This window comes from Melanostigma gelatinosum (genome assembly GCF_949748355.1).
Source record: "Melanostigma gelatinosum genome assembly, chromosome: 9".
Classification (NCBI taxonomy): Eukaryota; Metazoa; Chordata; class Actinopteri; order Perciformes; family Zoarcidae; genus Melanostigma; species Melanostigma gelatinosum.
Genome location: NC_136642.1, coordinates 27,446,807 through 27,474,304, shown reverse-complemented (window position 1 = coordinate 27,474,304; position 27,498 = coordinate 27,446,807). Strand labels below are relative to the sequence as shown.

Here is a 27,498-nt window from a genome sequence, read left to right as displayed (position 1 = left end):
TCTCTAGCAGCTGACTGCTGGGGACAATGATTCATCGCTGCTCTTCTGTCTGCTAATGGAAACACATTAAGTCATACAAAAGGTCTGAGTAAATATATCCTTCATTAAACAATGCACCACGTGACTGAAAGGAATACTGCTACAGTTATAATGCCATGTGTAAAGGACATACTAAGTTATTTACATAATTATTATCTTCACAGGACATACTTACGTTTAATACATTGTTATACAATTACAGCTGCATCAAGCCTAAAGCAGACCTGGGTTAAAATGAGTAAAGCACTTTAGATATGTTTGGCAGCTGAACAAGTCTGAATCGAGATACATATTTTGTATAAGGAGTTAATAACCAGCTCCTGTGAAGCCGTGACTTCATGTATTTAGAGTAGCCCGAAGTATTTCTCCAATGATGCAGATCATTCTCAGCAGACAGTCAGTGTCACAATGTGTGCTGGAGGCGCTGGTCAAACAACACAATCTGGTGTTATGTTGCTGCACTGACCCAAGAAGGCGATGAACTCAATGCCACAGATATGAACAGGACAATAGTTCGGTTATGAGCAGAATGGAAATGGAGGCGTGTGTTTGTGGATGTGGCTGTTGACGACATGAGTGATGCAGCAGAGCATGTGCCTGTGATCCACTGTATATTACAGCCAGCCCTCCAACCCTGTTATTAAACTGCTCTCAGTGCCCCCCCCCCCCCCCCCCCCCCATGAGTGTCAGCAAATATAAAACATTAAAAAACAGTTCAAAGTTTTAGTAGGTTTTAGATCATGTTCGATTACAAGAGAAAGAAAAGGTTTCTGGAGTTTCTCTTGAGGTCATTTGAGATGGTGGTTAAAGTCTAGCTTGGATCCATGGTGACAGCAGAATTCCTCACGTTTCTTATCTCGTTGTCGCCATTGGGCCTAAGTGAATAAATGCAAAGAAACCAACCCTTATCTTACTGCATATGATATAGCACTGTCATTATAGTGTGTTTCGGCAAATTGGCAAACAAATGATTTCTTTAAATCATATATCAGAACATGTATTTAGCACATATTTTGTTTCATTGTATTAGCTTTTATAGATTGATTTATTTGCAATGAGACTTTCACAGCAAATGTGGTTATAGAAAGTAGAAAGTCTGCTATCATTGTTGTAAATAACAAAGCAGAGGTGGAAATCTGAGGTATTTCTTACCTTTTCAAGTTGTGCATTCTGTTTGGACTTGTAGAGGAACTCTCCCACAGCCACGAACACGGAGAGGATGAGTCCGGCGGCCAAGACGATGAAGATCCCTCCAATGTTCTGCACCCCGAGGGCGCTGGCCTCCTTACTCTCCTCCTCTGGACAGCCGTTTCCTCTCCACCACTTCTCCTTCATCATGTGCAGCTTCCCTTCCTCCTGAAGCTGCAAGATGGCAATAGTGATCTTATCGCGGTACGGAGAGCCTGAAGGACCAAAATACGTGAGGTCAGCAGGAGCAACCAACACCATTAAATCAGTGTCTTTGTTTTGTCCAAGCGCAGATTTATACCCTTCTTGAATATTGACTTTGCTGGTCAGCCAAAGTTTGTTCATCTCATTTCCTTAAACCTCAGGGAGCTAAACTGCCCGCTCAACCAAACAGCTAATTAGGGCAACAAGTCAACGTGTTGCAGAGAAGATGCTGCTTCGTTGAATAGATAGAATCCTAACTCAGCTCGCCTGGTGTTTGAATTGATTTCTTTCAGTCAATCACTGTTTGACACAAAGTCGGGTTGTAGTGAAAGAGAATATTCATGATATTGTATGTCTTATTTGATGTACTCTTTAAGTCATGGTATTTAGAATACAGGTGCTGAATATATTTAAAGCTTAAATAAGTAGTCCTTTTTGACTGACTGTGTTTTAGTTGTTATCCAGAGACGCCAATCAAAGCTTGCGTCTGTACAGTAGGTGTACACTGATTGAGCATTGAGAATTGTTGCGTCAACACATACAGAATGCCTCAGAATACACCGTGTGAAGATACTTTGACTGCAGCCTGCATGATTTACTTGTTTCTTTGTTAGTGTGGTCTGGGGATGTGTGCCCCTTGTAAGGCAGAGTATTATATCCTTTTTCAATACACATGACAAACTTTAAATTGTATCTGATAGTATATTATTTCATAAATCAATCTTACTAATTGAGCAGAAGAGACAGGATTTATATATCTCCAGTGTCAGGGCCTTGTTATTCAACGATGTGGCGAAATCTCAGACAAATCTAATGGAAGACACTCACTTCCCTTCATTTACAAGACTGCCTCAAATTTATTGAAACACATTTATTTTAATCTTACCTCATTGAAGTATAAGTAATTCATTTTGGTGTTAAAAGTCAAAATATCTCATCAAAGATCAATTATATCAGGCTGTTCTCAAACAAACAGGACTGTCCCCAGGAGGCTGCTGTTCGTCATATTAACAGACTTCTTAGAGCTGGCAAATACCATGTAAATAAGTGGTATTTCACGTCATATGTCCCATATTTGCCAGCAGAGTCGGTAAGAGTAAGAGTCGGTAAGAGTGTTCCCTTTATTATATTCCTTCAAAATTCGAATGCCATGTTCACACTAAACGTGGCACAAATTTTTCGCGTGACTAGATTACATACAAAGTTAATGCACAGACCCAAATAGATGCGAGTAAATGCGAATGGCACGTGAATAATGTGAGACCGTGAAATCCGTGTGTCGCAAAAGCCTATCAGCGTTGAGATGCTCCTCCTGTCATCACTGACGTCATCATGCCGCTGTTGAATGAGGACACATATATATTGTAGCCGTCTGTGTTCACCCAGAGCTCTACGATTCCTCATATGAGTAGAGACCGGACCAGACTGTGTATAAATGTGTGTGTATAAACACATGTTACAAATAATGAAAATGACGTTATGTTGAGTGTTGATGGAGCTGCTACAATGTTAGCATAGCATAGCACCGATCGATCAGAGCTTCATTCAATTCAATTTTAAAAGTTCTTTATCTTGTCGTCTTGTGCAGAGAACTAACTAAACATGAATTCAGACTTTTTACAAATCTGTATCATTACGTAGTTATTTTGGAGTCCCTTTTGTCCGTTTATTGCAGTTAAATCACAGCAAAATCAGTTTGTTTTGTGTTCCTACAGCTGTAGTAAACAGCCGACGTGTGTCTTGCTAGACACAGTGAATACAGCTCGATAAAATACACGGAGCTCCTCCGGATGATGTTATGAACCAGACAAGAGGGCGTTTAGTTTCTTGGATATGTGGGACTTCCATAACAAGTACTAAGCTGAAATATTGGTTCATTCTTTCATGGCTGATGGAGGAAATAAACAGCTTAGTTGATAACGGCTTCCATGGAGATAAGCCACGCCTAGGCCAATAACCACAAATGGTCCCGCGACTAAGTGCTTTGCATTTGGTGTGTACGCATCTTAAAACGGGGACGCTCGCACTTAACAGGTTTTAAGATGCGTACAGAGTTTAGTGTACAGTGTCCAACAACGCACTTATCACAAACGAATATAATGATGTTGTACATCAGATTAAACAGCAGAACCTGGGCTACAGGAATATGTCAGCCATATTTACATGCTCCAAACACAACTCAAACAACAACTAAAAGAATGACCAAAATATCATATTCATATTTTGCTGGGAGTGAGCACACCCAGCACATTTCAGGATCTACCGATCGAAGCTACATGCTAACAAACCAAAATGACAGATAGCAAACAAATTCCACAGATCCATACATATCCTCAATATCTCTCTCCGTCAAACCACCACCGAGATATCAGCCAACGAACACCAGCAACACACATCGCTTTATGATCAGCAAATGCTCCTCACCTTTGACATTTTCACGAAAACAAACCATTATTCCTGCTATTTTCACACAGGTATCTGTCCACCGGGGGTCTAATCTAAGCAGGGGGAGGCTTTGACTTTCAGCGCATCGGATTTTACGCTTCACAATAGACGGCGCCTTGTTGATTCTGACTGGCGAACAGTGCTGTCAATCTTTTCCACGTGTGTATAGCTCAATTCTATTGGCTCTAACGCGTCGAAAGAGGGGTCATTCACTGAAATCGACCAATGGGCTGCTGAGATAGAGCCCTGCGGACTCACAGGGGGCTGACATCGAAAAGAAATCCAGCACACAGAGACACACAGGGCTCAGAGAGGTTTCTGGCTCTCAAAATAAAACCGAACCTGCTGTATTTGGATGTATTGAACACCATTAGTGATATACAAGTGAAATATATAGTTTGGTACATGAGAAAATTGAAATGGAACAGATGGTTCCAAAATGACCATTTTGGTGACCTCACCTGACCTCTCTGTACTAAAACCTCTCTAATGTTGTTCTGTTTCACTTCATCAAAGTCAAACCTTGCAGAGAGACTGTTCACATATTGTGCTGTGATTTGGGAGAGGTTTAGACCTGCAGCTGCATCATTCAAAAGAGATAATCATCCTGTAAGGGCTTTCCTTTTAGACAAACCTGAACATGTTTCATTTGTGCACTGATACACTGCTATTTACACATCTGAACAAATCTCACAAGTGTTCCCTTTATTATAACACCAAAATTGTTAAAATAGACCTTGTGGTTGCAGAGATATACTATTTTTAGTATGGGTATGCAATGTTTGAGTGGAGGCCTAAAAGACAGGTTTGTTTTTGGTTTGAAGTAGATACTTATATTGACAGTATGTCTCTTATGTGTGCATATGTTTTATCATTTTATCATGAGTCATGTTTTCATTCTTATTTTTCTCCTAGAGTAACTCAGTGTGTGAGGTGTGCTTTATTTGTCTCATGCTGTTCTTTTAAAGCCTCCGTCCTCCTTTCTTACCTCTGGAAAGCACCTTCTGTTCAACAAATAGCCTCCTCTGCTGTGTATCGGTGTGCTTCTCTCAAAACCCCAATATAATTCAGTGAGCATCCATTAAATTCCAGTATTTTTCATAGTACCTGTTTAAGATTGTAAAATATTAATGTTAATGTATAGTATTACCATTTCATTGTCCCCACAGGGCCAACAACACTAAATTAATAAACCTAAAACACATCTATGGGGCTCATATCTGCACTCACTCTACCTCTATAGCTGTCTAATTAAATCCAGTTGCCATGGTTAATCTGTGCTAATGTTTTCACTGTGAGCCGTTACCTTGGTTTAACCCGCCATGGCATACTGTTGCCGTCAGGCAGCAAACTACCTTTGTGGACCTTACACTGCCCCTTTAATTTTTTTTAAATAAAACAATGTCTATAATGTCACCAGATATGTCTGTGTCCAATCAAATGAGGGCCCAAAGTGGGTGTGGCCTCTTATCTTGGGGCGAAGCATTCTTTTCAGGCTGCCAAGCTGCATGGGACACAGTGCCACAAATCGGTAAGATAAATCTAACTTTTTAACCTGTTTAAATTGAAATGACTTCATAAAAAAATGTTTACATGTGCATGACTATGTCAAGAAGTATTTTTGATAGTTTAAATACTTATTGTGTACTTATTTTAGTTCTTCACTAAAATTGTGTTTTTTGGTTCGTTGCCTCAGGGCAACGCTATGCCGTAAGACTATCATTGTTCAGGCTATCATGCTGTAGTGTGGAGATGTGCCCAGCTGCATAATCATGACCATAGTCAATGTGTTTGCTTTACTAACTACTGATATTGACAGGGAATGGACACAGCAACATTTTATGGCCGAAAGGTTCAGGATCGAGCAGCTAGGACCGTTCCCTCTGACAGTGAGGACAGTGAGCTTGATGACAGTGACAACGAGGACAGTGAGCTTGAAAAGAGTTGCCAGACAGTTAGGAGATTAGGGGTCAGTCAGGGGTCAGTCAGTAGAACAATGTGTGTCATTCATTCATAATCATTCATTTTGAATATGACACATTCAAATTTGTGCTTGTCTGATGACAGTGACAGTGAGTCTGTGGATCAGGATGAGGATGAAGATATAGTAGAGGTTGAAAATCCACGCCTACCCCGGTGGCGAACACCCCACAATGCATTCTGTGCTTCAGGATATTGTAGGGCAATCAAATTGATATGCCATACAATGTGACCTAAACAAGCCCCTTAACCTCAATACCCAGGAACTGGAGCAGTTCCTGGGTATTGTGGTCTACATGTCATTGTTTGGATTACCAGGCACCCACATGTTTTGGAACAAGTCCTGCAGAGTGTCCCAGGTAGCCGATACAATGACACTCAATAGATGGGAGGCCATCAAAAAAGCCCTGCACTTCAATAGCAATGAAGAGAGGCAGGAGGCATTCTCTCTGCGCAGAGAATATATATCTATAGATACTGTTAGCAGTGTACTTCATTGTGTAATTGTATTAGCTTCAGTAGGATTAAATCATTTTTAATTGTAAACCAGTTTTGGTAGATTTATTAAGAAGCGACGCAACTGAAAACAGCAGTTAGAACATGCGCTCCGGCCTTCTCTCTGTGGGGCAGACTCAAGCCCCCACAAATTTGGCAAACCACGAAGGAACTTTCTCGCCGGGCTCGAAGCAGCGTGGGCTGGAGGACAGCGTCGGTCAACGATACCTCCGGGGGCCCAAAACAAAGGTGCGCAGAGCCGTTTAAGGAAGTCTGTCTCTGTAGTTTTTATGACAAATTAGCGGAGATGTTGCTGACCTGCGTTGCTAACTGCTAACGTTGCTTGTGCCGGCGAGGAGCGGGACCACAAAGAGAGGAGGCCTCATTCAACTGGGTAAGCTACAATTTACAGTGTGAAGTACACTTGCATGGTGAATTAAGGGTACCGATTATAAAGATGGAGAATACAGCGCTGTAAAAAAAACAAAATCATCACATTGGATTAATAAACGGTTGTTTGCTTGGCGGACTGGCGTGCATAGGCTGGGAGACGCTCTGGCTTAGTTTGTGCATTGCTGGGTCAGCAAGACAACTTGTTTAAAGGCAGTTTTTTGTAGCTTGGCGGACTGAAGACTCGTGGCCAGGAGGGGCTTTAAGCGGCAGCTTTTTGTCGGTCTGGTGCGCGTGGTTCGGGTCGAGCTCAGCTTACTGTTTAGAAGAAGCTAAGGCTAGCGGGGGTTAGCTTCCGAGACTAGGGAGTCACAGTTGATGAGACACCGGTCCTGGAAGACACTCTCGTTGAGCCTTTGACGTGTACTAAAATAGCAATCGTGTGGGTGATTCGGAGAAGTAGGATAACAGGCATTTGGTGGAGTCGGGCGGACTGGAGAAATATCTTCGGGTATGATAAAGCTAAATAGCCTGTTAAACCAGAGGATTTAAGGTTGAATAAAACAGGACAATAAGTCCAACTAGAAAATGCATTTCCTGCTGAAAATGCGTTGGAATGCTGAAAGCTGAAATGAATCTCAAAAACATTGCTGAAAATAGATATCCAATTTAAAAAAAATTGCAAAAAGCTGAATAATCCAAAAAGATTACAAATATGAAGTTATATCACTCCTCTCCTGAAAGAGCTGAACATTTTGATATTCGAACGGTTTCTGTAGCTTAAAAGAATTCCAGCAGTAGTGATATTTGTTGTAGTAGTAGTAGAAGTATTATTTGCAGTATAAGTAAGAGTAGCATTTGAATAAGTACTAGTTGTAGCAGTAGTGATATTTGTAGTAGCAGTAGTAGTAGAAGTTGTCGTCGAAGTATTTGTAATTAGAAGAAGTAGTAGAAGTAGTAGTATCAGCAGTCGTACTAATAGCTGTAGTAGTATTAGTACTGGTTATTAGTACTGGTAGTAGCAGGAATAGCAGTATTAGCAGTTGTGGTATCAGTAATAATAGTAGTGGTAGTAATAGCAGTAGTGGTAGTAATAATATTTATGGTAGCAGTAATAGCAGTAGCAGTAATAGTAGCAACAGCAAAGGTTGTAGTAGTAGTGGTAATACTAGAAATGTTAGCAGTAGTAGTAGTTGTCGCAGTATTAGTAAGAGCATTCATTATTTCAACAAAAAAGCCTAATTTTGAGCGAAACGTTTAAATCGTTTATCCATGAGGCTTTTACTTTGAAAGGGTGGGACTAGGTGGGGGGGGAGGGGGAGAGGAGACATAATCATCATGTTTGACACATAAACAGAGGTTATTAAATGACAGGCTTCATCACAAGCAGTTCAGTTAGAATTCACTCCCTGGGGCTTTTATTTTGAAATGGGGTGTGGGGTGTGTGTGTGGGAGGGGGGTGGAGGAGGGGGGAAAGACCTCTAAAGATCCCTAAGACCTGAATGACTGTATGAGAGACACAGAGAGAGAGGGAGAGGAGTGAATGTGCGCGTGTGTCTGTGAGTCTGTGTTTATCAACATCACTAATTGGCTCAATCGCGAACACCTGTGTGCCTGAAGCCATTTGAAAATATTCTCCATAGAGATCCCATTGAAAAAATAAAAAGCTTAATAATTCAAAAAGTTTAAAGGTTAGAAATATAAAAAGTCATAGCACACCTCTGGTGAAAGAGCTGAACATTTTAATAGTTGAACGGTTTCTGTAGCTTAAAAAATGGAGGAGAAGAGGGGCACGGAAGAAATAGAAGAAGTTGAATAAAGATTCGAAGAACAATAGTTGGAATGCTTAACAGCATTCCAACAATAAAGAAACAGGATAACAATAGTTGGAATGCTTAACAGCATTCCAACAATAATACGTGTGTCTAGTCTGCGTTCTAGCAGTGTTGAAATATGTTTAAATGGTGAATAACATTGCATGACCTGTTGACGCTGTGTGGGAGCTAACGTTGGCTAAGCGCTAGCTCTGGACTTTATTGTACTGTGAATGTAAAATAAAGGTGCTTATAAAGAAAACAACCGGTGTATATTCAGAAGGGGACAGAGCACGTACGAGTGGAAATAAAGTGGGAGTTTGTGGGGTAACGTGTGAGTAGTCTTTTGTTACAAAGTTACTCTTCAAAGTTAGCATAGCCGTTAGCATACCCGTTAGCATAGCTGTTAGCCACACGCTAAAAACAACAGGAAGTTGGGTTGTGTAGAAAAGCGTAGAAGAAGAAAACGCCAGAAAGTAACTCAACCACCTAGCGGCCAGGAGGAGTAACTCCTAGAGAATTGCAAACCTAGTGTTTCGAATCTGTAATTACATTAGTACTAAAACAGTCTGACATCTGGTGGCTTAGAGAGGCAATCATAGCATAGTTTTTTTTTATAATATTAAAAGAGGTACGCCACCCAGTGGATTGATAGATAAATTACAATAATAGAGTTTTTTTTAGAGATACACTTCTAATATTCATTGTCTTTGAGTTTATGATCTTTGAGCCTACATTCTGACTAGTTTTAATTAAGCATTTTAACTTTAGTTGTTGACTTTGGTTTTAATTCTGATGAACCGTTTAAATTTCCATTGTAATTGTAGTTCAACAATTTGACTTGCATTGGTAATTCTGATTGAATATTTTTGAATACAGGTATTGATTCATTTTGAATTAAATTTTGAATTCAATTTGATTTTGTTTTAAGTTTTGAATTGGATTTTGATTTAAATTCAGATTTAGATGTTGAGTTTGATTTAAGAGTTCTAATTTCAATTGTGGTTCAAGATTTCTTAACATATCCAGTTTTGACAAATTTTGGTACATTTGTGTATTTTACATAGTTCCTAAAACTCAATTTTGATGCGGACAGTGCTGAAATAGTTGAGATCGTTGAACTCTCCTAGACTACAGAAGTATTCTGACGTTTACTGCAGAACTGTGGGCAGTTGTTTGTTTTTAATCAAGGTGCGTGGTCGAGTGGATCCAGATCTGGGAAGTGGAGCAGTGGATCCCAGTTTTGGAGTCAACGACCGCACACAATACAACACAGAGGGTGAGTTGACTTTGACTTCATTAGATAACAAGCGTGTACATTTAACACACACATTAGAAACTAGACAAACACCACGCACACCCACATAACACATGAGATTGAAGGATTTAGAAAGTTACAGCAAGTTAACTATTATGGTAAAATGTTTAGAATGTCACATGCAGGCTGATTCACTTCACTGCACAGCATATTTAGAGCATTTATTCGACAAAATATACTGCTGCTGTCTCTGTTTCTCTGTTCCCCCACAATCTGAGTTGTCAAGGGGGGAGATTCCACACTCGGACTCACTTCACTGGCTACAGGAACAACGCGGTTCCTGGTAATCTGTACAAGGGGATTCAATTATTACAAAATGATGTATGGATGCACCTAGATGATTGCCACGTGATCTCTTACAGCCGAGATATCGTGGCAAAGGGGGATATGTAGTGTGTACATTTTTTTTGTAGAGATAGATCCACATTTAGAACAGTTTTTAGTATGGGTGCTACTTACATTTTTTTTGAGATTTAATAACGTCATGATAAACCACAACTTTTGAATTGAAATACAGCTAAATCCAAGTCTTCTAAGTCAGTGCAGGACCAATATGGAAGACCTGTGGGTAGAAGCGATACCCTGCCAAAATGAAGATGGTGCAACAGTGGTAAAGTGGCTCAGAAATGAACTTGTTCCGAGATATGGTCTCCCGAGAGTTATACATTCAGACAATGGCTCTCATTTTGCTAATGTACATTTAGCAGCGGTAGAAAAGTGTCGAGGAATCCAACATAGGTTTGGATCAGTTTATCATCCAGTATCTCAGGGAATAGTGGAGAGAGCTAATCAAACTTTAAAAAGAAAAATTGCTAAAATCTGTCACACCACATCTATCAAATGGCCAGACGCCTTGCTTTTGGCACTAATGTCCATGAGAATCACAGAACACAACAGCACACACTTAACACCACATGAGATACTCACAGGCAGGCCAATGTCTGGCCCACCAAGGACCGTCATGGTCCTAGCCTAGACTTGTTAACCCTAGAAATTGAAGAATATACAAGAGCGCTAACTAACATGAGTCGAGTTTTGTTTTCTCAGATGACAAACGCAGAAGCAGCAGTTGACGGAAGGAAGCAGGCTCCTGTTGTGTCACCAGGCAGTTTGGTGTGGATAAAAGTCCACAAGCGTAAGTGGAGTGAACCAAGGTGGACAGGTCCATGGGAGGTAGTATTGGCAACCTCACATGCAGTAAAGGTAAAAGGTAAAACTGGAGCTACTTGGCACCACCTCACTCACTGTGCAGCAGCTAAGGTAACGAGTAAAACACTCGCAGAGACAGGATTGAACATCAAACAGGCAAAATTTGAAGCTGAGGATACCCCAAAAGAGGGGTTAGACAGTACTGAAAATTATGTTTCCCCCACAGTTTAAGCGATGGCTTCCATTTGGAGATTCTAGGTTCAGTGGGTTATGGAAGTCTGTAATTATTTTCTTCCTGATTTCAGTAGTTTCCCTCTTAGTATGGGGAATTAAACACAGACATAAACCAGAACATATGCATGACTACATCGAGATTCGAAATTTAGCCTCTGTAACTAATCAAACCAATCCCCGACCACGTAGAGATGTTTCCCTGACGACACTCACCTATGAAAATGTTACTCTCACTCTTACGTTCAAAGAAGGTACAACATCAACGGTGCAGATCGACTTCTGCGAAGTAGTTTCCTGTCCCAAGTATGAACACACCTACAGTTGGATGACCAAAACTTTGTGCATCATTACTGACCAGTGTGGACCCGCTACAAATAAGTATGGTAAGCTGTTATCATATTATGAGTGTGATTGTGAAGAATGGGAATGGGCAACTTTGAACACAGGCGGCGAGGGTTTAGGAAAAGACCCCAACCCAGGCCTTAAAGACCGACTAAAGATGTTAAATGCCCCATCTTCTTATCACATGTGTAGAAAGGGAGTGGGTAGTTGTAATCCTTTAAGACTTACCTTAACGAACCCAAAATTGACTGACAGTGGACTTTACGTAGTACAGGGAAAGGCAACTGTAGATAGCCCTGCCCCACAAGGGCTCCTTAGAATTATTGTTAACCCTGTCAAAAAGAGCATGGATGATCAGGTTCGACATACGACTGACTTGGGGAGTGATGTAACGGGTGTGGAAACGGGGATGGCGGATGGGAATTTATGGCTCCGGTGGGTACAATATACGGCTTCAAGCCAGAAAAGTACAGATTGTATTGTGTGTTCAGGACCTACACCCCTAGCAACACCTGTTCCTTCAAGATTTCGACCCCTAACCCCTGAATTTTGTTGTATTTTAACTCTGTTCACTGATGAAGCTTTGCCCCTTCATCACACTTGTCAGGGGCTACATTGGGATTACCCACCTGTAGAATATACTACCCCACCTCTGTTCAAGATTTCAGAGGGTCCATTTGATTGTATAGTCTCAGATACAGCTAAGGGGCCCAATGTAGGCAGTATTATTGAAGCAAATTGTAGCAACATTCACAATGCCAATGACTATCTAGATAACAGCGTGTTAAGACAGACAGCACCCAGAGCTGATTTATGGTGGTGGTGTGGAGAGAAAACCATATATCCAATCCTGCCTTGGGATTGGACAGGTAGATGTGCATTGGTGGAACTTATATTGCCATTCTATATGTTGCCTGTCAATGAAGCAACTTATAAGGAACAAATTTCTCCACGCACACATGTTAACAGAAGACCCAAAAGAGATGCCGATAGCCCGACGGGAGCTTTTGATGACCAAGTGTACATAGATGTCATAGGGGTGCCAACGGGTGCCTCATGAATTTAAAGCGAGAGATCCAATGGCTGCCGGTTTTGAATCACCATTTTATTGGTGGGTAGCAATTAATAAAAATGTCGATTGGATCAACTACATTTACTATAACCAACAGCGTTTTGTAAACTTCACCAGGGACAAAGGGTAAAATTCAAAATTCCAGAAAACTGGTGAATGAGGCAAGTCCTTTAAATCACTCAAACAAACTACTTCAGAACTAATTTGTTCCCACGAGTGGTTCTTGCTAAGGCCCAATGTGTGTCCCGAAGCCTGAGGCCATGTCCACACTACTACGGTTCCATTTGAAAACGCATATCTTTTGCTACGTTTACACTGAGCGTCCGCACTACGCCGGAGTTTCAGAGCACCGAAAACAAATACGTTTGGAAACACTACCGAGGACGGATAAGTCTGAAAGCTCCGGGGTTACCTTATAGTGTGGATGCTCGTAAACGCATACATTTGGAAACGATGACCCCCACACCCGCGTTCGCTGCTTGATTGGTTCTGTGGAGAATTTCAGTATTAAACACATAAGTACGATTAAATAACCCCCCTAGTGATGAGTAGAAGTGTCACAATAATAATATGTTAGTCACAATATGTTTACAATATTCTTACTTCTAGAAGATATTATGTGGTACAGTATATTAACTAATTGAATGTATTAAATCATAAAAGTATAGTCACGAAAGGTATTAAAACACTAAGAATAGTTTGAGGGTCAGACAGTGAGTCTGAATGGGACATGCAGCAAATGGAGGATTTGGTCAGTGGGGACAAGCTGACCAGAGGTGGAGTCAAGACAGATGTTTTGCGAGGAGAGAAGATGTTTCGCTGAAAGATCGATAATGGGAGGGGACAGAAGTCAAATGGAGCCAATCACTAATCACCACGGAGGGTCATTCAGATGTTTTACGACTGTTTCGGACATTTCCAACTGTCGGGGCATATAAGAGACTGTTCTGGAGCGAATTCCTCAGACCACATCCGCTCTCGTTTTTCAGTACCTGAATTCAGACCTGTGAGTGAGATGCGTGCGTGTGGTCTCTGTTCTCGAGAACATTACTATTGATAGTTAATTCCGTTTGTAAGTGAACTTTGTGTAGTACATTAAATATTGTTTAATTTTGAAACCGGATCCAGTTCCGTTTTTCTGATGCGCGTGTGCAGTAGGAAGCTTGAAGCGGAAATCTCCCTGCAGCCTGCCGAAGCCTCGCATCCTTCTGTTTTAAACCCTAACAGTTCTTTGCAGTCACAACGTGTCCGTCCCTGATTCGTCACGCTCCTTTCACGTGACCCTTACCCAGATCACAAACAACAGTCTTGATTACCGATCGACTAGCAGGTTAATTCAACATGGACAACTGATTACAAGCGTTGCTGACCTTGTTGTCTTTACTAGCAGCTGTTGTTCAGTTAAAGTCTGCAGTTCTGCAAAGGAAGCAGCTGTTAATGGAGCGATTAGCGAGCGGCGTTATCAGACCTACGGAGCGGCCGTCTGAAGTCACTGAGAGCAAGACCCACAGCGTTGTAACTTATTCTGAAAAATGAAGCTTCTAAAACTTCCACGAAATGTGTTTGAGTTTATAGGGGAAGATTTTAGAGGAAGTCTCAAGCACAACCTTTCATTATTATAGACTACTATATTACTCTGTCATATTTTTTTAACTGAGCAACCAATCTACTTCCTGTTTTCACCGGCACCCACCCGCATGCCCAGTGTACGTGAAGTCACGTGATATTCACTTTCAGGCGTGTTAGTCTGGACGGAGATCGTTTTTGTTTTGAATCGAAAACGTATTAGTGTGGATGTAGCCTTTGAGTCTCTAATTTCTTGATAACATTTAAATAATTTATTCTCAACATTTATTATTTATCTATTTTATCCATTATTTCAGAGGCCATTACACCAAATAACATGAATAAGATCAAATTCGGACCTTTTTATATTATATCCTATATGTTTTGATAATTTGCAACTATTACTCCATAAATTTTGTTTTGCACCATATTGTTGTTTAGATAACAAAGTGCCAAACAACCCAAAATAAAACTGAAAATTTGTGTCTGATTGAATTTTGTGAATATTTCACCAACTGCCCTGGGACTGTGTTTCATCAGAACCAACTGAGTGTGTCACGCATCAGTCTAATGGGCTCATCATCACATCCATTAAGATTTAAGATAAAGGCTCAATCTTCTTCAGATTGTAACTACCATCACAACCATGTCTCATCTTCATCGGGGGTGTTCGTAGGACTCCTGGTGTGACTATACCCATTAAAAGTATGTGGTCTAATAGCTACAGACTATTATGTCTTTCCGTTTTTGCTTTTGTTTTTATCCGTTTCTCATCTGTCACATGACGTGGTGCACTGAATACGTTTTGAAATGGTGGGAATTGAAATGAAGGGTACTCCAGAGAATTGATGTCTATGCTGAATCCTCAGTCTGTCTAATGTGCTTTCCCTCTCTATCACACACATCCTGGAGTGTGACCGGGTGGTGGTGAAAGCGGCGGATTGAGGTGGAGTAAGTCGCCGCAGGTCACAGCGTTGATGGAGATCTTCTATCTCACAGAAATGTATTCAGGAACCTTCCTGTTTATGAGGCGGAGCTGAACAGCCCGGTGGCTAGCGGCAGAGACGACTGGAAGGACAGCAGCCTGCTGACAAGCAGCGCAGACGCTTCCCCCAAACCCTGTTTGATTAATGCAGCCTAATAAAGCTAAATGAAGATTGATACGCATCAGGGAGAGAGACAAAGAGGAAAGAAGGATGATGAATAATGCAGAGTCTCCTGAGACTTCAGTCAGGGCAGAGGAGGAGGCGATGGCTACACAAGCTGCCAGCACAAAATTGGAAAATACAACATGTGATGGTAGTGCAGGCAGTGACTGCATTCAATGATTTATTCAAAATACACATAAACACGTATTGTTTATGTGTAAAAATAAACACAAACACAGCAAATGATCAGAAGAAAAGAACTAATGTTGGTAAAGGACATTTTAAACAGTGTCCCCAGCTTTAGGTCCAATCTTTCTCCACTACATCCGGTACAGTAAAGACTGCCACAAACACAAGCTTAAAGAGAGGAAAAGAAGACGACTAATGTTGGCCTCACACTCTGAGACAGTGGAGGGCAGACGTTCCCCTGCCTGGATCCCAGCAGATCCCTTGCTGTTGCTAGCACAGATGCGAGTCGTTGAAATGGCCGTGATGATGAAAGGGGAATATTCTTGTTTCTTAACCGTTTTGTTTGTGTTCAGTATCAATAGGGATGATACCACTTTCCCATCTCCGCACGACAACATGACGGTATGGATCCACACCCCATTCTCCTCTGATATGAATCTGGATTTTCAAAAATGTAAAATATGATGCAGAAATTGTCGAGTGAATAAAAAAAACATAGGATAGATAGATGCTGATTAGCCATCATCACAGTTCTTACAGATTCGCATTCTGTTGCATTTGTGTCATTTTGATATTTTGTACACAGACTATTTAACTCCTAAGTTTCCGAAGATATCCAATATATGAAGCATTTTTTGGGTAAAATCTGTATATAATGATATACAAGACATGTGAAATATTTCCAATTGCTGAAATGGTTCCGGCAAAGCAAACTTGGGCCTTGTTCAGTCGGCCAGCTCAAATTCATTTGTTGGCCCGTCCAGGTTGTACCCAGATTTATTTAAAAAATCTGGATTCCCAAAAAAACTGAACTGTGATTTTGACGAGTCGGATCCGAACAACATATGGATTTTTTTTAAAATGTGATTCCAATCGGATTTCTGCTGATGTCTGGACGCTCAAATCAGATATGTGTGAAAGTGTTGAACAGAGGAGACCAACAGTCCAAATAAAATGCCTGCTGGCACTTTTACTTTCACTTTCTGCTGCTTGTACCAACCTCCTCGTCACTGTTTTTGTCTGGTGCGACTGGAGTTCTGCACTGGGACTTGAGAGCATGATTATTTTGAGGGCGAATGCTTCCTATTTAGAACACCATGTCACCAGAGTAGCAACATAATGACTGACCCCTATGTTGTTACCACAGAAACCCATGCAAATAGGATGGTGATGTCTGGCCACACAAATTTGATCACTTGCAAACAGTACGTACAATCTGTCTAAAATATCTGATTAAAGAAACAAATCAGATTGGCGTGCAGTCAATGTAGCTATGGAGTCTCTGGATTTGAAAATGTCACTCAAAACGGTTAATGCTCTGCATTTCCACAATGGTTTTATCCAAAGTGATTTACAATTTGCCCCTAATTGACCCTTTCACACTACTACCAGTTCAGTTACCTTGCACAGCAGTTGGATTCAAATGATATAACAAGATCATAGGTGAATGAAGGGATCACATATCACATGGAAATGTTGGGAATTAAAAGGAGCGTGTTTGGGTTATCAGCATTTAAGAAACTGAATTCTTGACATCAATAGAATTATTAATGTATGTAACAATCATTAATGATTATTAATAACAACGGGGCACCACCCTGCGAACAGGGACCAATAACCAAATGATAAAACTAAGTCTCATAATTAGTGGTCACTCATGTCAATAGTCGGGTACGACTACACATTCGAAGTGACAGTGAAGGGTTAAGTTCGTACACACGGCTACTACATACAGTTTTCATTACACACATATGCACAAGTAATCACAGACGACTGCTCCTTAAAGTATAACAGAGTTTATTAAATCAAAATAATAAACGATCAGATCAATTAATACTGCAACCAACAAACGCTATCACACAATTTTATGTCTACTATCTAAAGTCGAATGAATAGAATAGAGGAGGATGTATGTAAGTATATATGTGTGTGTGTGTGTGTGTAACCTTAAAACTACAGCTGAAAACTACAAACCAAGATGGCGGAGTCGAATGACTTTGACAAAATGGCAGAGGGGGCGGCTGTATGTAATCACGTGTGTGAAAAGGGAGGGGCCTTAAGAACTACAGCTAAAAACTACAAACCAAGATGGCAGAGTCGAGTGACCTAGACACAATGGTGGGGCAGATAGCTGGGTGTAATCACGTGTGTCGGCGCATCACGTGTGTTGGGACAATAGGCGGGAGGTTCACCCACAATCAGCCGGTGCTCTATGTGTATGTAAGTTACGGAAAACAAGAGAAATAAAAAGAGGCAGGGAGAGGAATCAAAGCTTCTGTGTGCTGTCCGCGTTGTAGTGAGAATGAGGATCGCTGATCGTATCTTACACAAGTGTGCCGTATGTCGTTCTGAACTGACGACAGCTTATGCACGATAGCCGCGATTCTCCACTTTACTCACAGAGTCGATTTAATGAAGAGAGAATAAAACAGAATGAAATGAAATAAATCAAAATAATCCCCAAACAAAACTACCTTTATCACTGCGGTGAGATGAGCGTATTGTTTCCTTATCACCCCTTTAGAGTGATAATACACAAACTCTTCATTCACTAGCAGCAACGGATCTAATGCAGACAGTTACAGCAGTTAAGTACCCAATACAGCGGAGCTTGTGGTCCGCGCTGATTACGCAATACCTTGATATCACGCGACAGTAACTTAACACAACAAAATACGGGAATATCAACACATAAATGAATAACCTGAATTAAACTTAGGTTAAATTAAGCTAAGCTACGCCCAGACACCGTGAACTCTTACTTTGAGATGCTTCGTAGCAAGGGAAGAGTGTTCGAGGAAGAATTGTCCTTTTTCCTCGAGAAGAGTGGGGGGCTGCTTTTCAGCACGGCTGGTAAGCGGGTGCTGATTCGGTCCTCCTCGCTGCAGAGAGGGGGCCTGTGGTTTCAACGTCGGTTGAGGCACGTGTCGGTCAGTACCTCCCGGTAATTATCGGTGAAGAAAGAGGTTTAGTCGTCCTTTTACCGTTGGTGTGTATACGAAAGGCAGGGAACGGATCACGGAAGTGATTCGTCCTAGTGGGCAAAGGCCTTAGCGGGCAAAGGCCTCAGAATGGAACATGGTCTGTTTCGTCCAGCGAAATGGCACGTGCGCGCTGAGATGAGGGTGGATGAGGCCGATCGGTCCTCGTGAATCTTCTTAGAGACCGGACGAGGTCCGGAGCGAAGAGACCGATTTTCGCTGCGTTAGCGCTTATAAACGGGTCGGCACAAACAGCGGGGAGCGCTTGCTTGGCCAATGAAGAGTCAGCATCAGCTGGTGGCCGGAGCTGGAGGGGTGGTCATCTTGGGTTGACCACGGATCTGACCCCAGGTCAGCTTTTGTGAGCAAGGAGAACATGTGAGGAGCTCAGCCAGCCAGGAGGTGGTGCCAGACCCCAACAGAAATGTATCTTGTCAATCTTCAAGTAATGCTTTTGTGTCCTGTATAAGCCAGAGCAAGGACCAATCAGCTTCCTGTGAGCAGCTACATGCAAATATGGGCGTGGCTTAGGTGTGTGTGAGGCAACACCCTACGTTACATTCCATTTACAGTCACCTTATCCAAAGCGACTTACAATTCAGATTCTATCACACCGTAGGCACAGCTACGGGAGCAATTTTTGGGGTTAAGTGTCTTGCTCAAGGACACATTGACATGCGACTAGCAGAGCCGGGATCGAACCGTCGATCCTCTGATTGAAGGACGGCCCTGCTCTCCACGTAGCCACAGTCACCCTCTATGTACCAGGCGACTGTTTGTTCTAAACAACAATGGCGTCTCCCGAAGAGGAGAGTGCGCTTACCACTGAAGCATTATTTATATCAGAACTGGGAAGTATTTCTTTATTGAGAGAAAAGCAAAGACCGATAGTGAAGGCTTTTCTCCATGAAGATGTTTTTGCTCTCTCCTGACTGGCTTAGATAAGAGTTTGATTGACAGATGGTACATCCAATTACCTGCCAAGTATTTCTTTAAGGGGCCTGCCCTTTTTCAAACTAGTTTCCGTTGACGGCTTCTCAGATACTTCCATGAACCATGTGGCCAAGGACACAGTAATTAACCATCTCTAGTGAGCCACAGCCTCAGGCACGTAAACTTTCTTTCCAAATATGAGTTCAGGGCTCTTGAAAAGGAGAGCTTTTGTGGATCTAAAAAATTGATTTAATTTTCTTCAACAAAACCAAAAAAAAGGAAATAACTACTTAAGAATAACTAGTGCACTTCTCCTGACACACACAGGGCCCATCGTTGTTCTACAACAGCCCTTCATATATTTAAATATTGTCCTGAGAATCAACATAAGTTGCCAGTAGAGTTTTTCGTGCAGTAAACGCACCATTAGAATGAGCTATGACTAACAGCTGGGGGATGAACTAAGTCTGTCCATTACAGAACTGAGGGAGCTGCCATGGGGCTGATCGCTGAGTGCTGTGACTCTATCACGGCCCAAGTTCTCATGCAGGCCGACACCTACTCTCTGTTCAAGTCAATGAGATATATCCTAAATGGTCCGGCTACATGGGAATACAGGCTGCATATGGTAAAGGGTACTAAAAGGGTAGGATTAGCAATTTAAATACCTTGTTCTGACTGCATGTGAATGGGCCACCAGGGAGTAATGATGCGAACACCCCTCCTTTCTTCGGTACGGACAATCTGTGTGGTGCACAAGCTGCCACAGGCGAGCACTCACTTCCCCTTCATCCCACTCACCCTCTTAAGCCTCCATTCTTTCTTCCAGTGGCACACACACAATGTGTAGAATATGAATAGATGCATACAGTCATCTAGGCATGCATGCAGACACACAAAAGCAAACAGGTAAATGCACACACACACACACACAAACTGTAGCGAACCTTCAAAAGGAGCACATCAGTCAAGAAATGCAATCACCCAAAGCAAATATAGCCGACCTCCACTGTTTTCAAACACAGCAAAGCAGTCACTCCAATGAGCTTGTGTGGCTAACCAGCAGAGCATTCACAAACAGCAGCACCGAGCTCGCCAACGCTCACAGTCACAGAGCACATGTCCCTGATGTGTCAGGACAGACACTGGATATCATCTATTCTCCACAGAGAGATTTCTGAAGGCGCATGCTGATAATGTGTTTGTTGCCGATTGTAGAAAATTTCGATAAATGTGACAATTTTAGAGTGTATGAATGCCTGATGATACTCGCTTCTTCCTCTGTACCATAGAGCTCCATTAAAAACACATTTATGAGCCACACTGTTGCACTGGTGACATGTTCCTTCATCACATACACTGTCCTGCTGCCACAAATATGCACTACAGAGCACCAAATGTGGATTAATCCGCTGCTGTAAATAGTCCCCAACAAAAGCACTACTGTCCCCTTCCTAGTCCTGTGAGTTTTCATAGTCTGCTTCCTGTTTTATTTTTATAAATTCAATTCCTTATCTGTCATGTCTGGTTGTACTTCCTGCCTTTGTGTGTTTTCCCACCGCTTTGATCGTCTGCCCCGCCCTTATGAGTTTCACCTGCTCCTCGTTATTGCCCTCCTTTCCTTGTGTATCTAGTCTCTGTGCTCCTCGAGTCTTTTGTCAGTTTGTCTTTGTTGCCGCATGGAGTTTTGTTTGCCTGTGATCTGCCAGCTGTACCTGCCTGCCTTTTGGGAACCTTTGAGACTTATTGTTTAATTAAAATAATCTTTATTTAATCTGCCTGACTATGACTCTGCATTTGGGTCATCTCTGCTTGTGCGTGCCTCCCTTGGTGCCTCCATGGTCCAAAGAAACATAGCAAAAGTGTGCTCCAGGGTACCCTTCCAGTGGAGGAAACAAGATGCAGTGCCCCACATGCTAGATGCGCTGATGCCCACCTCATGCAGCTTGGTTCACACCTGCCCCTCAGAAAGCCTGAGTTTGCCACTGATCTCAAATGGTTTCAGGGACTAACTTCTTTAGATCATTTCACAGCAATTCTAAAGAAATTCAAGAGCATTTGCAAAGACACTTTCACTGCAGGTGTTACAGACTGTATCAGCAATTCTGTATCAAATGACTGCTTTATATTGGTAACAAGATAACTTTAGCATCACCTTGTTTCCTATAGTATGTTTCTAATGTGTTCCACGTGGTTATGAAATAAACACAAAGCATCCGTCATAACAATTCTTACATGTAGCCAGTGCTCTCAAGCTCTAGATTCATTAGTGTGCATTCATTGAGAGCGTGTTGCTCAAAGCAAGAGTCACAAACACTGCAGGAACTACTTTATGAATGAACATGATTTAATGGCAGCCTTTTGCATGAGGTCATCATGTGAAGTTGTCTGCCAGTAATAATTCTGCAGGTACTTAACCAGAGTGTTTCTTTTCCCTGCATTCACAACAGGATTATGACAATCTGCTGCTGAGCCCCATAATCAAATGTCGCACCTCCAGACACACAGTGTAATGTGCCGCCCTCCCTATTCATCCCTCTATTCATGTAACACTGTTCCTCTGCCTGCTGGAGATAGCCCCAGGATTCCTCCACATGGGTTACCCTCAGGAATATATCGCACCAGAATACAGTTTACACAGCTTTGAATGTGCAATAGAGTTTTCAACATTTTATAGAAATATGAATGGCATTACAGTCATCATAGACACCGGGGTAGGATCGTTTTCTTTCTTCTGATCTGATTACATTATTATAGATTACACAGCTGAGGAGGGAACAGTGTCCAGGGTTGTGGTTAAATAAGAAAACACTTTAAAGGAAACAAACTCCCAAACTTCTCGGGATGATTGTGAAACTAAATCCAACTGAAGACATTGAGAGCCTCCAAACCTTTACCTGTCACTGTGATGTCAAAGTACTACCTGTTTCTAAACCTTTGGTAGAACAGGCTCATTGGTAACACTTTATTTTACGGGTCTTCAAATAGTTTCATAACAATTTTCTGAAGTTTTCTGAAAGGCTTGTAATTTGGTGGTAGGGAAAATAGAGTTAGCGATCATATTTTTATGTTTTTACCTCCACCAAGGAAGTAGTGTGGTTGTTTGTTAGCAAGATTCACTGCCAAAAAAATCATATCTGCACCTTACTTTGAGCTGTTTTCATGTAGACAACGGCATAATTCCCCATTTCCCGGATAAAAACACTGTTGCTACGTATATCCTGTGTGTTTTCTGAGCGGTTTCCTGAAGAAGGGGGGTCAACCAAGCTTGTGGGACCCGGGGGGAAGAGATTTGACTTTTGGCGAATGGAATTTTACACTCGGCGAGGAGCAGTGCGTTTTTGATTTTTACTGGCTAACGATTCTGTCAATCAACACCAGGCTACTCCTACTGAATTCATGAGACTCTGACGCGTCGAACGAGGTGTCATTGTCTGAAATTGACCAATCATAGGCTGAGATAGCCTCACATAGACACAGGCAAACTGCAGTCATACAAGAATGGATCCATGGTTCACAGGCTCAGAGAGGCCTCAGGCTCTCAAAATGATGCCAAACTGCTGTATTTGGATAGATTGAACACTATTAGTGATAAAACAAGTGAAATATATAGTTATATAGTATATAAAATTACAATGGAACAGCTGGAACATGTGACTATTTGCTAGTCCCTGCCTGACCTCTCTGTACTAAAACCTCTCTAACATTGTCCTGCTTCACTTTATCAAAGTCAAAGACTGCTGACATGTGCTATGATTTGGGATTTTCAAAGAAATAATAACAATAAAAGTGCTTTTTTTTCAGGCGAACCTGAAACTTTTCAATTTGAGCTGTGTGCCATCTTCATTTACTCCTTCTGGCTACTAGAGCCCCCCAATTGGGGGCTCTCGGGCTCAGGCCACCTGACAATATTGTTCGGAAAATGCCCTTATTGTTCGCCAGTATTGTGGATTTCTACAGTTGTTTTTCCGGATTAAACAGCAACGTATGGGCAACACTATCATCTAAGTCACTTCTTACGCACTCCAAACACAACTATAGACTACTAATATAAGCATCTAGAAAACGTGTCATAACAGCATGAAATCCTGGGCAGAAATCGCTGTTATATGTACGGCAAATCATGATTTGTACCCTGATGCTAGCAGCTACCGAGCTAACCAATGCATCGAATAGCACTAGCACCCGTGGCGGAACGCATAAATACCGTTTGTTTTTCTCTCCGTGGAAGCAGTACAAAGCTGTGAGTGGAGGACGGTAAGATGGCACTGCCCTTCGCCGTAAAAAATCGTGGGTTATTGGTCCCGTTTTTATGAAAAATGAGTACATAACGTCGCAGATTATCCGTTTCAAAGCTAGAATCATTGATGCCAACTGCATCCGGTTTAAAAATGAAAGCTGTTTCCAGAATAAGAGCGGTCAATCCACCATGGGCGAGCGGTCAGACTTCCTGCGAGCGGAGCCATGCTGAGACTCTGACGCGTCGAAGGCGGGCTCATTGAATGAAATCGGACAATGATAGGCTTAGGTACCCTCACATACACACACATGAACTGAGAAAATCCTATGGATAAGACCCAGAGACAGGCTCTGATGATGTAAGGAATCTCAAAATGATTCCTAAGTATTTGGATGTATTGAATAATATGAGTGATAAAAAAAGTGAAATATATAGTTATATAGTATGTCAAATTTGAATAGAGCATGAGAAAGAAATGAGAATTCGGCTTGAAATTCTGTACTCAGACCTCCTATTATGCTGGCCTGCTTCACTCAATCTAAGTAAAATTAGCTTAGAGAGACCACAAACCTGTTGTGCTATGACCCAGGAGTATTTGTAGGGTTCATTAGGCATTATTAAAAAAAAAAGTTCAATGAAAGTGCTTCATTTTCAGGCGAACCTGAAACTTTTCAATTTGAGCTGTGTGCCATCTTCATTCACCATTAACCAGTAACATATACACAATATTTACACAATTGAACACATCTCACAAGTGTTACCTGTATTAGACCATCAAAATTATTAAAATAGACCTTGTAGTTAGAGCTATGGACTCTCTTGAGTATGGGTATGCAATTTTCGAGCAGAGGCCTACAAATAGGGCTGGTAGTTAAAAGGCCAGTAACATTATACACATCTGAACAAATCTCACAAGTACTACCTTTACTATAACATCACAATTATTCAAATAGACCTTGTAGTTCGAGAAATACACTCTTTTTAGTATGGGTATGCAATTTTTGAGCGGAGGCCTAAAAATAGGGCTAGAGTTTAAGACACTGGTGAAACTTGGCTCCCATGACGGCTGTGAAGGATTTAAAGGAAGCAGCGCCTCCTTATTGGAACACAAAAAACTGCAACTCAATAACTCTGTGTAGCCCGTAGTTTTTGAATGCATATGTAGGGCATGTTACAGCTATAAGGGGTTTCTGTTTTGCCTCAGCAAAACATGCTGTGTAAATGTAGCATACATACCCATTGGGGTGCCGACCCCGTAGGCTTTGGAGTCAATGAGGCCTCCAATCTGGGTGAGGTTGCAGTTGCGCTGGGTGACAAACTCAATGGTGGTGGACTCCATGAGGAATGCGTAGTCTGAGGTGAGCACCCGGTGAATGCCTTCATCGATGTTCTTCACCATCACTGAGTGCCTCCGACTGCTCATGAACTCCCACATCTTATCATAGGTGGAGATCTTTGTTTTCTGTGAGGAGACACAGAAGGGCATCGTGAGTAAGAGAAAAGAAAGGGAGACATCTTCTCATGTATTCATTGTCAAAGCCACACTGGTTTGCTGTGAAGCAAAGCGATATTCTAGGTCGGAGGTTAATGAAGAATTATTTTTGTCTCAGCAGTTGAAATGTTCTGAGTGACTTAAAGAAACAATGACATGCAGAGCCCTCATTTAAATACTGCCAATATAAACAGCTCTATCAAGGCCTGCAGGACCATTTGCATTCAATTATTTTAATTAGAGAAATGTAATTTGCCTGAACTTTTTTTGTAGCTGCAGCCGCGCTATATGCTTCCTGTCTGCCTCAGTCATTATCGCTTGTGAGGAGAATGTAGGCTGAAGCAGACGAGCATGTTAAATAGCAGCAGCAGTGTGATTTTGTATGACCGTACATCTCTGCAGTCTGTGCTGCTGCTATCAGCCATAGTTAGGATCAGCAGCGGTGTTGTCAGTAGCAATGGGCCTCACTTTCTACACCTGTAATCATGGAGAAAAATCCAAGAGCACATTACTCTCCAGGGGAGCCGATTTGAAGCCATTTGAAACCTAATTAAGTCACATCTTCAAGGTCCTGCCCGCCATTATTGTGTGTAATGACTTTTTGTGGCTGGTCGATATTTTAGATCAACTGGGTGATTTGCCGAGTGCCTATCAGAATCTTTCGGAGTCACCCTTGACAAATCAGGCGATTGAGCATGCAAGCTTCAGACTGCTGATAAGGCGAGAGCAGTGGCTGTGAATACACGGAGAGTCAGATAACCACCTACGCTCCAAGTCAGGCAGAGAGCCGAGCAGGGCTTCCCAGAGCCTCCACACAGGGATCCAGAGCTGATTGTGCTTCAACCACATGAGGGATCTTGGAACACGCAACGGGTACACGTCATGAATGGCTGTCAAACCCAAATAGTAAACAAGTTCACAACAATCCATCCACAGCATTTCAGAATGTGTGACATCCTTTTTGTTTGGTCAAACTGAATCAAAATATTTTAGCAATTGCTAAAAAAACAAATAGCAGGTACCATATTTCTGCTGTCTGATCCTCTCAAGTCATCACCTGTCTGATAACGTTTTCATGAGCCTGCCCTTGTCCAAGGATGCTCACAGTTGGCCGTATCTGCAAATACTGCTGGTTGACCCTGTCCTAACATTGAAGTGGCTGTAGATTAGCGATATTTGCAATCTGTAGATTGTTGTCATGCTTTTTGTCCTGCAAATCACAATCAGTGTTCAGAAGAGCAGAAAGGCCCCCAGCTGTATGTCTGGCAGCAGTGAGTCATGTGGGGCCAAAATCACTATCAGCCTTAGTTAGATCAACATGGTGAGTGAGTAATCCTCTCTATTATTGCCTGGGCCGATATTTACAATGTGTATTCACTGCTTTGTGTTGTGTAATTGTTTACACTAAGACAGGATGGTGTCTGATCCTTCAGTCTCAAAGTGTTTGAGCTTTGATTGCAACATTTGTCATTTCAGTGCGGGATTGTGAAGGCAAGTTATTTATTGTTTATTGTATATCATTTCACAATTTAAACACCAGAATATGATCAATACCTCCTAAATGTTCCTTTCATAAACAACTAAATAGCATCACGATTAAAATTTGCATTAACAAATGAATTGTGAATGCCGTGAAATCTTTCATTTGTTTTCCCGACACATATAGTAATGTTGTAACATGTCCATTCTAGCAAGTAGTAATGTTGTAACATGTCCATTCTAGCAAGTAGTAATGTTGTAACATGTCCAAGCATCCTCATCCTGCATAAGAAACTAGTTCAAATGCAGCTTTCAGCAAACAGCAGCACTTCAGAGACATGGCTCCCTTGCAAAATGCAGCGGATATGGAGGCCAAGTCACACTTACTTTAACCTAAAGTGTTGTGTAAAGTGTGTGTGTTCTCTTCATTGTCATTCCATTCCTGTTGGTGATTTTCTGACACAGTCCCCACGAGAAACACCTGTTTACTTCTCCTTAAAAGACAGTTCTTCTAAGGAAAATTTGTGATTTTAGGCTATACAATTGAATAATGACTTTTCTCTTGATGTGGCATTCTACTGCTGCAGAACATACATTTCAATTCCTGACACAACAGCTACAGAGCGCCCTGTCAGACCACTACACCACCCTTCCACAGAAACAAGACATTCATTCTTCAATTTGCTTCACTTCTCAGATCTGTGCGAGTAAAGAGGGAGCGGGTTTTGGTCAGCAAGTCCTGAAACATCACGTAACAACCATTTCCTGTTCTACAGTGCAGAGTCAACACAATAACACAT

At 41.7% G+C, this 27,498-nt stretch overlaps 1 protein-coding gene across 1 annotated transcript in view; it reads right to left on the bottom strand.

The window, feature by feature from the left end:
• grik2 (glutamate receptor, ionotropic, kainate 2) overlaps positions 1-27,498 on the bottom strand; it is a gene marked incomplete at its 3' end in the record, with an annotated part of 346,108 nt that overhangs the window by 12,161 nt on the left and 306,449 nt on the right. Inside the window, exons 15-16 of the mRNA XM_079275707.1 lie at positions 24,964-25,189; positions 1,192-1,442 (exon numbers count right to left, since the gene is read on the bottom strand). Of these exons, the coding sequence (XP_079131833.1) occupies positions 1,192-1,442; positions 24,964-25,189 (477 nt within the window). The remainder of the gene's footprint in view (positions 1-1,191; positions 1,443-24,963; positions 25,190-27,498) is intronic.